Source organism: Leptonychotes weddellii, chromosome 5, assembly GCF_054177405.1.
Source record: "Leptonychotes weddellii isolate Sample4059 chromosome 5, ASM5417740v2, whole genome shotgun sequence".
NCBI lineage: Eukaryota > Metazoa > Chordata > Mammalia > Carnivora > Phocidae > Leptonychotes > Leptonychotes weddellii.
In genome coordinates this window covers 6,705,914-6,718,811 of record NC_138373.1, presented here as the reverse complement: position 1 = coordinate 6,718,811, position 12,898 = coordinate 6,705,914, and the positions used below count along the sequence as shown (strand labels likewise).

Genomic DNA, 12,898 nt, shown 5'->3' with positions numbered 1-12,898 from the left:
CCCCACCCTGCCCAACCCTACCCTTTCTCTGAATCTCGTGGCCCAGTTAATAGCATCTCCCACCCAGGAGCTTCTCCCGCCCTCATTCCGCATATCCAAAGATGGTCAGCTAGTTATGGTATAGGCCAAGCTGCTATAACAAAGAGACCCCAAAATTTGACGGCTTAAGAGACAACTTTATTTTTTTTTAAAGATTTTATTTATTTATTTGAGAGAGAGCACAAGCAGTGGGGAGGGGCAGAGGAAGAAGCAGACTCCCGGCTGAGCAGGAAGCCTGACGCAGGGCTGGTTCCCAGGACCCTGGGATCATGACCTGAGCCAAAGGCAGATGCTTAACCAACTGAGCCACCCAGGCACCCCAAGAGACAACTTTAAAATAGATCCTCCAGGACTGTGGGGGCATCTCTGCCATCCTCAACACCTAGCTTCCATCTCTGTGTCTAGTGTGGCCCAAGCAGCTTTCCACAATCATATCTGAATTTCATCCATTGGGAAGGGCGGTGGGGCGGAAAGCACAAGTTCTTTCCTGTTTAAGGACAACACTAGCATCTGCTCAGAGGTTGGCCAGTTGCAAGGAAGGCTGGGAAATGTAGTCTCTAGCCATATACCCAGCTAAAACATTATTAATAAAGCAAGAGGGGAGATGGCCATTGATGTAAGCTTGGCAATCTGTGTCATTGGTGGATACATCTTGTCCCTGCTCCCTCTTGTATATTGCTTAAATCCATCCCTTCTGCCGTATGCCAAATGCTATTACCCTGGTCCTCGCCTATATCCTGGCCTCTAAGATAGTTCCTCTCTATTCATCTATCAAATAGCTGCCAGACATATCTTTCTAAAACACAAATTAGATCATATAACTTTGTTGTTCAAAACTGTGCAGTAAGTTCCCTTCTCTCATGAGAAGGGCCAAACTTCATGACACACAGGCTGGGTCCTGTCCCCTCCCAGAATGCCTTCCACCCCCACTCCAATTCGACTTCCTTATCAGCTGGGAAAATGCAGTTCCATTTTCTCAGGCTTCGTTTCAATACTGCCTCCCTGACCACACTGTTGTTTGTGCCCCACTGCAATGCTGGCCCCGTTCCTATTGCAGCCTTTACTGGACTGTTTATTTCTGGGCACTCCCTGTGAAGCCAAGATACAAGCCAAGATATCTGGCAGAGGACTGGGGAAGAGCTCACCGAGCAAGGCAGAGACCCTCACAAGATGCCAAATTGTTTCCAAAGTGTGGGGTCTGAGAGTCCTGGCCCTACCACCTTTGACCTCATTACCAGATGTTCAGCTTTGGCCAACCTGAATGTAGGCCTGGAGGGTGTGCGAACCTCCAGATGATTTTGATGAATTTGTTTTGTTTTTAAAGATTTATTTATTTGACAGAGAGAGAGCGAGCCAGAGAGGGAACACAAGCAGCGGGAGTGGGAGAGGGAGAAGCAGGCTTCCCGCAGAGCAAGGAGCCCGACGTGGGGCTCGATCCCAGGACCCTGGGACCATGACCTGAGCCGAAGGCAGACGCTCAACGACTGAGCCACCCAGGCACCCCAATGAATTAGTTATTTAACCCTCCATCTTCCAGCATAGACATTAAACCCAAGGAGAGTCACATCAAGTTATGTGAGCCATCTTATTCCTGGGTCTATCAGGCACCTAGAGAACATCTATGAAATGAATAGAAGCAAGGCAACATTTTCCCCAGGATCAATACTTTTCACACGCCGCAGTTCAAATCTGAGTTCTGTCATTTACACCAGCTAAGTGACCTTGGGTAAGTCACTTAATCTTCCCATGCCTGTTTCCCCTACAAAGTGGGGATAATAATCAGGCCATTATAAGAGGTAAATTACTTAACATTTGTAAAGCACTTATAATGCTTTACATCCAGGCACTGGATGTTTTGTGTTTGCTAAACAAAAATTGAGTTTAGGTATGAACGAATTGGTCTTTGGCCACTTTTCCAGTCTCATTTCCCCCTGACTGTAGTCTGTGCCACCAGCTCATCTGCAACCTTCCTTCAAGACTGAGCTCCTAACTCCACATATGTTCATGTCTCTAGAACTTTGCACATGCTATTCTCTGTGTGGAAGACCTTTCCCACCTTGTTCACCAGTGAACCCCTATTCATCCTTCACAATTCAGCTCGAACTTTGCTTCCAGAAGCCTCCCTGGACTCTCAGAAACAGGTAGCCCCTCCCTCCTCCGGGCCCCACTCCCCCCCCACTTTCATGCATGTCTGAGCTCCCCACTGCACCAAAACCCCTTGAGAGCAGGGATAGAGCTTATGCATCCCGGTATTCCCATGCCTTGCACAAAGATGTTTGCTGAATCAATGAATGGATAGTGAAATATATTAATAACATTTTACCGTATCCACTTACATAATACAATAGAATCGTAATACAGTACAATGACACATGAACATTGGCTACAGTTGACTGGTAGGTAAATCAAGTCCAGTCATGTAGTCAGCCAGCTGTAGTTTTTCCACCAACCATTAGAGGAAAATTCAGTTCTCATTACAATACTACAGATTTCTAACTTATGAATAATAGTAGTAAAGCCTCAAAAACTCCCAGGAACATTCTTAGGACCAGTGTTTACTGAACAGTCCTGCATGCCCAGCTCTGGCATCAGATTGAGTCTTCACTCCCAGCTATCCTTCAGCTAGGGACAGTGAAGCTTGGACCGGGACACAGAAGTATTATGAAATAAGGTCATCTCTCAACTGGTTGATGAGAGATTTGAGTTCTAGTCCTGGCTCTGCCCCAGTCGACTGTGTGACCGAAGACAGGGCCCTGCCTCTGTCTCGGGAAACCCCTGTGAAATCCAGGGGCCGGATCCATGATCAGTAAGGTTTCTCCTGACTTGGGGCAGTCTCTGAATCTGAGACCCTGACTGGGTAAAGGGATGGGCGATGGAGAAGTGAAGTTGTGTCATTAAATGTTAACAAAAGGAAAGGTGCAGGCCACAAATAGAATCACTTTCCACTCCAGTGTCCCTGTAAGCCTCACCTCAGCAATAATAATGATAACAATAATAATTATGTAAGATAAAGAAATGCAGGTGCCAAGAGGTCAAGGGGCTCATCTAGTCATCCAGGTCTCATTTATAGAGGCCAATGACTAAGTCACTCAGGAATATTTCAGTTTCCCAATAGAGTCAGCTCTTTCCCCTACAGCTCACCTCTCCCACTTAAGCCTGGAGACCTCCAGTCTGAGGTGCTAGGCCTGGACTCCCAACCAACCTTGGGCATGTGAAATGCCAGTGGTGCCAATGGGTAATCAATGAGCCACCTTAAACCATCCGTCCTTTGGGTGGGGACAGGTGAAGTCTCTTCCAGAGTGGGCATCTGGTGAGCACACTACTGGAGCATTGGCTGTTGCAAGGTACCCTCTTCCTGTGCCATCCATGGTCTTTTTTTGGGGGGGGGGGCTGAAACCCACCATCCATGGTCTTAATGCTCCCCCCACCCTCAGCAAGTAGGTGGGAGTGCCCTCAAAACAAACATTCATATGCATATACATACACACACACACACATCCTGACACGCATAAGCCCATACATACAGGCACACATCTACACACATGCTCACATAAAAGTCTCTCAGCTAAGCCAGGCTGTCAGAGATGCTCCTTCCCCTTTGCTATTAAAACTGCTGTGGAGGTGGTGGCAGGCCAGGAAAAGAGCTGGGGAGAAATAATGAGGAAAGGAAGCTAAAGATGGGTTAGCTGAGCACGGGTACACGTGTATGTATAGGACCCACGCACCAGGGATGGGAGAGGAAAAGAGGGGCCATTAGAAAGACAAGGGTGGTTGGGGCGCCTGGGTGGCTCAGTCGTTAAGCATCTGCCTTTGGCTGGGGTCATGATCCCAGTGTCCTGGGATCCATCGAGCTCTGCGTCAGGCTCCCTGCTCGGCGGAGAGCCTGCTTCTCCCCCTACCACTCCCCTGCTTATGTTCCCTCTCTCGCTGTCTTTCTCTCCGTCAAATAAATAAATAAAATCTTAAAAAAAAGAAAGAAAGAAAGAAAGAAAGAAAGAAAGAAAGAAAGAAAGAAAGAAAGACAAGGGTGGAAAGAAACGGGGAGAAGATGGAGACACACCCCCTCCTGTACTTCTTCTTCCCTTCTTCCTTTCCCTCCTTCGCCTGGTGATTTCATTCAGGCTTCAGTATGGCAGAACCTCGCTCAGGAGCCTGAGCATGGACAACTCTCCAGGACTATGGTGCCCTCTCCTCGACCCCATTTAAAAAAGTAAGGGAGCAGGGGCCCCATCAGTCATCCTGCGGCGTCCTGGTCTCCAGATGGACAAGGTTTCCATCTCTTTTGTACGCCTGCTCTCTATCTGGCTATTCCTGAGGGTCAGTCTCAAAGTCCTTGCTATCCTCCCCCAAATCTTAAAGTGGCGGTGTCTGCCCCTTTAAAGCAGCAGCCCCCGGTCGGGTTATTGTCTAGCCTTGCAGCCAATCGGCGGCGCCATTGGGGGCGGGGGATCCGGCCTCCTGATTGGCCACCGCGCGCCCCGCCCCGCTCGGGATCCCCGGAGCTGTCCGGCCGTCTCGGTGCTGATCCCGCCGCCGCCCACGGGCCGTGAGCAGCGCTGAGAGGGCATTATGAGCGGGGGCGTCTACGGCGGAGGTGAGCTAGCCTCGGGCTTCAGGCTCCCCAGCCTGTAGCGGCCTCACCGGCAGCCCTGCACCCCGAACCCGCGCGACCTAAGCTCTGGGCACCCCAGGGCCTGTCACCCCGGCGCTCGAACGGGTTTGGGTCCTGCGCCACTCCTACCTTGGTCCTCCCAGGTCGGTCGGTCGCTTGCGCGCCCTGGGCTCACTCTCCACCATCCAACTCACCTCCTCCCGCCCCCACCCCCCACCGGCCCCTTCTTTCCCGGCAAGGAGAGTGGCCTGAATAAGGCCACCGGGCAAGAAGGGACGCTGGAGTCTTGATCCCCACTCCCAGGACCCCGGATTCCAGGCCGAGCTCCCACCTGCCCCGGCAAGCGTTGAAGGTGGCGAGACTGTGGCTCTGCCCTGACCTCCTCTTGGAGCTATCCAGGGGGAGAGAGTTTGGGAGAAGTCCCCTCACACACCTGTCTCCCCGCACAGATGAGGTGGGGGCGCTGGTCTTTGACATTGGCTCCTTCTCTGTCCGCGCTGGGTACGCTGGGGAGGACTGCCCCAAGGTGAGCCTTCCAGCCCCGACCCCAAGTCCTAGGGGCTCCGGACTCCTCTCAAGGCTTCCCAGTGACCCAGGGTTCTCACAACACAGAGAGCAGCTCTGCAGAGCGGGAATGTGGGAGTAAACCCAGGGGCGGGCTGAGGGCCTTGCTATGGGCCTGGACAGGGGCAGGAGGTTGATCCCTCTTCCTGCCCATGCCCCCCTCCAGGCTGACTTCCCCACCACGGTGGGGCTGCTGGCCGCGGAGGAGGGGGGCGGGCTGGAGTTGGAGGGGGAGAAAGAGAAGAAAGGGAAGATCTTCCACATCGACACCAATGCCCTGCATGTGCCTCGGGATGGAGCAGAGGTCATGTCGCCCCTCAAGAATGGAATGAGTAAGGAGCCCCCACCCACCGTCTCCCGCCACAGACCCGGAGCCCACACACCACAACCCGGGACACATCACCCCACACCCATGGAGTCTACCTTGCAGCTGCCCACAGCTGCCTGGTTCCCAGCCCAGGGTCCCGACAGATACCTAGGAAGGGGGGATTTCTGCTGGAACTGGTCTCACTTCCCCTCACCCGGACTTGGCCTCCCTCCTTGCTTTGCTTCCTGTCCCTGGACCCCTGCCGGCCCACCTTCATCTCTCCATGCTGGTCTCCTGGCCCCAGTTGAGGACTGGGAATGCTTCCGTGCCATCCTGGATCACACCTACAGTAAACACGTCAAGTCCGAGCCCAACCTGCACCCAGTGCTCATGTCCGAGGCCCCGGTAAGTGCCTCACCCAAACCCTAGTCCTGCCCCAGGGGCTCCCTACCTCCTTTCTGCCATTCACTTCTCCCCCAAAAGCATCTGCCATCCATCACTCCACTTAACTTTTCAGACTTTTCTTCCAACTCCACCATCTTCAAGCACTTTTTTTTCCTCCCTGGTTTTAGTCTCTATCCCTCTCCCTCCTCCTGTTTTATCCATTCATATCTTTTGCCCATTCAGGCTTACCCACTGCTGTCCCCCCCCCCCCCGCCAAAGTCCTTTTTGGACCTCTTAACTTAAAATTTTTGTCAATGTTATATAGGCACATAACCAATTTGCTTTATAAAGTATGTTAAGAAAAAACTGCCATTCATATCCTCTTCCTTCCATTCCTCTTTTCCAGAGGAAACTGCTTTTCTTTTAGATAAGTTTTGTCATGTTCTTCCATATCTCTAAATATCACACTCAAAATGCTACTTATGGATTTTATGGGTTTAGGCATTGATTCCCCACTGTAGAAAATAAACATTGAGGGGCACCTGGGTGGCTCCATCGGTAGAATGTTGGGACTCTTGATTTCAGCTGAGGTCATGATCTCAGGGTCATGAGATGGAGCCCCACCTGGGGCTTCATGCTGAGCTGGAGCCTGCTTGGGATTCTCTCTCTCCCTTACCCTATGCTCCTCCCCTGCCTCGTGCATGTACACTCTCTGAAAGAAAGAAAGAAAGAAAGAAAGAAAGAAAGAAAGAAAGAAAGAAAGAAAACATTGATCTCTCTTTCCTCCTGCAGCTCATACCACACACTTCTCTCATTCCCCAACCTTAAATACAGTTGTATTTTAGATTTTTTTTAAAAATCATTATTCAGTATTTACACTCTTATGTTTATGTATGCTAATCAGGTCTGAGGCAGGCAATAAACTACAGTCACTTTTCTTTCCTGCACAGCTGTTTTCCCTAGAACTGAAAATTGTGCTGGTTTTTATTTTGCTTAGCTTTCTATTTATTTAATAATATGACCCTAAATTATTCATCTGTTTATTACTCATCTGCTTGTGTTATCTATATCCTTTCTCAAAACATTAACTCCATTAGGTATTCTATCAATTTCATCTTCTTGAAGAAATCTCTCCAAAAACCCACTGATTTGCTCCACTTTGGACTTTTTGCCTTCTACACAGAGGACACAGCTCTCAGCCTGACGTCTCTCTTCACCATCATCTTAAAGCATCCCTTCACCTCTCTCCTATGCTAGAAGTCCTATTTCTTGTATCTCATTACTCCTTTTCTTGATGTCCTCCCTTGTTTTCCTGGAGCACATCCTCCAGTAACTTTCTTAGAAAGGTCATGAGAAGTAAAAAATTTTAAGACCTTGCATGGCTGACCTTGATCGATAGCTTAGCTAGGTATAACATTCCAGATTGGAAATCATTTTTCTTTAAAATCTTGAAGGTACTTTTCCATTGTCTTCCAGTATCTACTGTTGCCATCTAGAAGGCAGAGCTATCTAATTCCTGATCTTTTGGTGTAATGTTTTTCTTTGTGAAAGTTTATAGAATTTTCACTTTGTCCTCAGTGTTGTATAATTTCTCAATATTGTATTGTTTAATATTCATCCATTGCTCTAGACACTCAATATGTCCCTTCAATCTAGAAACCTATGTCTTTCAATTCTGTGAAAAAATAAGTCAGTAATTATTTGATTAAATAGTTTTAATTACTTATTTGATGATTTATTTCTCTCAATATTGTCTGTTCTCTCTTTTGGAAAATATTATTTGGATTTTGCACCTCCTGAACAGGTCCTCTCATTTTCTTATTTTTTTTGTTTTCCCTCCTTTTCTCTTTTCCTTTAATTACCAAGATATTCCCTCAACTTTATTTTTCAACCCTTCTATTGAGTTTTTCATCTCTCCTCCTGTATTTTCAATTTCCAAGAGCTCTTTTTTGTTCCATGAATGTTACTTTTTAGGACATCCAATCCTTTCTTCATGGGTGCAATATCATCCATTATCTCACTCAGAATATTATTAATTTTGTTTCTGTTTTTGGAAGTTTTCATTTCCCTGCATGATCTCTGTTCTTCCAAATTGCTTTCCCCCCCCCGCCCTTTTTTGGGGGGTCTCTATCTCCTTTTTGAGGCTTTTCTCAGATTTCTGAGAAATCCTTGTTGTCTGCTCATGTTTGCAAGTGGTGGACTGAAACACTGATTGGAAGCTGTGTGGGACGGGGCACTCATTGACTGTGGTGATAAAGGATGTTACTATAGGATGACTTGCCTGGGATGATTGTTAGGCAGCCTCTGATAATTGGCATCTTTAGATCTCTGATGTAACCCACAGGGAAGACTTGTACCCTACAGACAGGTCTGATCACCTCCTTTCTGGGAGCCAAGTGAGGGAATAGGGCTGAGGTTCTCACCATTTAATATGCCTGGAATCACTTACTTCTCCTGTTTTAAGTATAGTGTCTTCACTCCTGACAGTGTCAAGTGTCCCACCAGTCCAGAGACCCTCAGTTTTACTCTAGGGAATAAACTTCCAGTCTTCTGCAGAGGTTGGGGTGGGTAATAACCCAGTGACATGGAACTGGGAAAAGAGTTTCAGGAGCCATCACCTGAATAGCTTTAAACAATCTTATTTTAGCTTTCCCTTGACCTTAACTGCCAGAGGTACCCAAAACTACCAATTCCTGAGCTCTCTAAGGATTCTGCAGTTTGACACAGGCTGTTCCTGGCTTTTTCCACTACCAGCTTAGAAGTCAGTGTTCTTGAATCTGTTAAGTCAGTTACCACTCAACTATGTGATTTCTAACCTTCAAAACTATGTTGCTGTTTTCTCCTTCCTTATTATTCCCAAACCTTGAGGGTGTCTGTCTATCTCTCCCTCTCTCTCTTTTTTGAGTTAAAATTCACACAACAGGGCGCCTGGGTGGCTCAGATGGTTAAGCGTCTGCCTTCAGCTCAGGTCATGATCTCAGGGTCCTGGGATCGAGTCCCACATTGGGCTCCCTGCTCCTTGGGAGCCTGCTTCTCCCTCTGCCTCTCTCTCTCATGAATAAATAAATAAAAATCTTTAAAATAAATAAATAAATAAATAAAATTCACACAACATAAAATTTAACTTTTGTAATGTTAACAATGTGGTGGCATATAATACATTCACAATGTTGTGTAGCCATCATCTTTATCTAGTTCCCCAACATTTTCATCACCTCAAAAGAAAGTACGTTTTCATTAACCAGTTTCTTTCTACTCTCCCTGCCCTTGGCAACCATCAATCTGCTTTCTGTCTCAATGAATGTATCTATTCTGGATCTTTCTTATAAGTGGAATCATACAACATGTGACTTATGTCTGTATTTTTTCACTTAGCATATTTTCAAGGTTCATCCATGCTGTAGCATTTATCAGTATTTTATTCTGTTTCATGGCTGAGTAACATTCCATTGTATGGATATACCACAATTTGTTTTTCCAATTTATCCATTCATGGATTTTTGGGTTGTTTCCATGTTTGGCTATTGTGGATAGTGCTGTTATGAATAGTTGTGTATATGGATTTATTTCAGTACCTGTTTTCAGTTCTTTTGGATATATAACTAGGAGTGGAATTGCTGGGTCATAAGGTAATTCTATGTTTAACTTTTTGAGAACTACTGATTGTTTTCCACAGTGGCTGAACAATTTCACCTTCCCACCAGCAATGTACAAGGGTTTCAGTTTTTCTATATCCTTTTTTTTCTTAATTATTATCAACACTCCAGTGAGTATGAAGTGGTATCTCATTGTGCTTTCAAATTGCATATTCCTAATTGCTAACAATGTTGAGCATCTTCTCATGTGCTGGTTGGCTTTTGTGGCTTTATGTCTTTTTTTTTTTTTTTTAAGATTTACTTATTTATTTTAGAGAGAGAGAGCACAAGCAGGAGGGGCAGAGAGAGAGGGAGAGAGAATCTCAAGCTGACTCTGTGCTGATTACAGAGCCTGATGAGGGGCTCAATCTCACAACCATGATATCACAACCTGAGCTGAAACCAAGAGTCAGACTCTTAACCAACTGCACCACCCTGGCACCACCCCCTGTTTTAAAAAGTAACCTCTGTGCCCAATGTGGGGCTCGAACTCTTGACTCCAAGATCAAGAGTTGCATGCTCTTCCAACTGAGCCAGCCAGGCGCCATGGGTTTATGTCTTTTTTTGATTGCCTTCCTTTTTTAAAGGTTTTATTTATTTATTTGAGAGAGAGACAGAGAAAGAGAGAGCACGAGTGGGGGGAGAGGCAGAGGGAGAAGCAGACTCCCCGCTGAGCAGGGAGCCCAAAGCAGGGCTCAATCCCAGGACTCTGAGATCATGACCTGAGCTAAAGGCAGACGCTTAACCAACGGAGCCACCCAGGCGCCCCTAAATTACCCCTTTATTATACTTTTGCTGGAATCTTGGAAGAGGATAAAATTGGATGTTTGTATTCAATCCACAATTTCTACCAGAAATCCTCTTCCCAGCTTTCTTGCCTTCGAGATGATTAAAATGAGGAAGAGGGATAAACTCCTTTCAGTAGCCCGAAGTATATATTGTACAATAAAGAACAGTGGGCCAGCAGTCAAGAGACTATGACTCTACCAAGCTCTACCAAGGGCTTTGTGTGTGAACTTGGTCAAGTAACTCTCCCTCTCTGAGTTTGGATTTCCTCAGCTGGGTTTGGATTGTAATGTTTAAAGTTCTTCATAGTTCTCACATTCTTAAGGTCTGTGTGGATCAAGAGACCGGACCTCTGTCCTCAGTCCAAGTTGTGTGTTTGTGTGTGTGTGTCTGTGCCTCTCCCTTTTTGAATCCTCCCCTCCTGCACTTTCTCCACAGTGGAACACACGGGCCAAGCGGGAGAAGCTGACAGAGCTGATGTTCGAGCAGTACAACATTCCTGCCTTCTTCTTATGCAAGACAGCTGTGCTCACCGCGTATGCTCTGGCTTGAGCGGCTCTGGCTGGGTGGAGGGCCAGGGTGGGGTTTGTGGTGTGCCAAGCTGGAGGCTGGACCTGATCCTGTAGAGATCAATGTCCTGGATGGGCAGACACACACCCTGTGCCCCATTAGTGCAGAGGGGCCCCTGTGGGCTAAGTGCTTTTGACCCTGGGGTGGCCAGATCAGCAGCTCTTTCCTATTCCTTGGATCAGGATGAACTGGGGGTGGGTGGGGAGGAGAGTTGGACCACGTAGATAGCAGGGGCTGGGACTGGAGAGAACAGGGAGGAATATAGAACACTGAGGAGTTTCCTCCCCAAGCAGCCAATCAGCATTCATTTTTTAAGGATCTGCCTTGCATTGGCCCCTGTGCTAGGCCCTGGGGCAATATGGCCCCTCATTTCAAGGAGCCCACAGAGCACTGAACCAAGACTAAAGAGAAACTGGGAGCTCAGAAGGAAGGAAAAAGAGGAAGAAGCTGTGATTCAGACAGGGAAGAAGAGACAGGGGTCTCAGGAACCTTTCTCCAGTGATGGGTCATAAACCAGAATGAGAGATTAGCAGACTGTGGATAGGCTGGACCAGGAGAACAGAGAGTGACCAGGCCAGACCTGAGTCCCAGTCCCCTCACTTGCTGCTGCTGTCTCTTTGACCTATCCATCCCACACCAGCTTTGCAAACGGACGTTCCACGGGCCTGGTGCTGGACAGTGGGGCCACCCACACCACAGCCATCCCAGTACATGACGGCTACGTCCTGCAGCAAGGTGGGGCCTCGACCGGGGTCGTGGATGCCTTGGGGTGGGGGGAGGGACTGGCCCCTAACGCCCTGTCCCTTTCCAGGCATTGTCAAGTCACCCCTGGCAGGAGATTTCATCTCTATGCAGTGCCGGGAACTCTTCCAGGAAATGGCCATTGACATCATCCCGCCTTACATGATTGCAGCCAAGGTGGGGCCTCAGGGGAGTCTTGGGCACTCACCCTATGACTGTTGACCCACGGACCCACTAGATATCAGAGAGGGGAGCAGCAGGGTCCCCAGAGGACCCTCGGTCCAGTTCCTTAATTTACAATCGGACAGGCTGAAGGACGTGGCCAAGGTCATATGGCCAGCTGGTAGCAGGACGTATGGGGGCCAGTGCGATAGATCCAGGTTCAAGGTCTGCCTCTGCCATGTGAGAGCTGCGTGACCTAGAGCAGGAGATCGAAGCTCCCCGCACCTCAGTTTATTCCCCTGCGAAGTGGAAAAACAGCATACAGGGTTGCTGTGAGTGTTGAGACACTGCATGCAAGGGTCCACCCTGGACCCTCACATGGAACATGGCTGCTTCTTTAAGGTTCTCGTCTCCCAGTGTATTCCCCATGCCCTCCGCTTTCTCTGGCTGGGGCCTTTCAGATCAGCTGTACCTGCTGCATGAGTGGTGGACATGGGGACAGGCTCTCCCCATTCTCTCCTTTGACAGGGAAGGAGAGACCCCTCTTGTGGGCAACAGAGCAAATAACCCAGTGCCTGTTAGCTGCAGGAGCACAAGTGTGGTCAGGGTAGGCTGGGCAGGGGTGGTGTGGGGAAGGGTGCTCATAGGCTTTGTGCCCCACAGGAACCTGTACGGGAGGGCGCCCCTCCAAACTGGAAGAAGAAGGAGAAGCTACCCCAGGTTTCCAAGTCCTGGCATAACTACATGTGCAATGTGAGGAGAGAGTCCCCCGAAACAGCCCTGGCCCCCCTAGTCCCCTGCCATGAGTAGAGGGGAAGGGACAGAGAGGCCCTGCAGGTGGGCGGCTTGGGGGTGCTGCGGAGGGAGCCCAGGCCCTCACCAGCTCCCTGGGTCCTCAGGAGGTGATTCAGGACTTCCAGGCCTCGGTGCTGCAGGTCTCAGACTCTCCCTACGATGAGCAGTAAGTGGAGCCCACGGCCCAGGGGTGGGAAAGAGGGCAGGCCTGGGACTCCGGGGGTACCTCTGGCCCTCTGTGAGCACCCCCAGGCAGAGTCTCTCTCTCTCCTGGGCAGGGTGGCCGCGCAAATGCCCACAGTG

At 48.7% G+C, this 12,898-nt stretch overlaps 1 protein-coding gene across 1 annotated transcript; it reads left to right on the top strand.

Annotated features, from left to right (window-relative positions):
* Positions 1 to 4,499: 4,499 nt before the first annotated feature.
* On the top strand, positions 4,500 to 12,898 carry ACTL6B (actin like 6B; the record flags this gene model as incomplete). The annotated part of the gene is made up of 10 exons (XM_081822772.1): positions 4,500 to 4,633; positions 5,101 to 5,177; positions 5,382 to 5,547; positions 5,827 to 5,927; positions 10,766 to 10,863; positions 11,538 to 11,632; positions 11,709 to 11,815; positions 12,464 to 12,553; positions 12,700 to 12,761; positions 12,874 to 12,898. Coding segments are annotated over exons 1-10 (846 nt in total), but the record flags the coding sequence as incomplete, so codon positions are not given.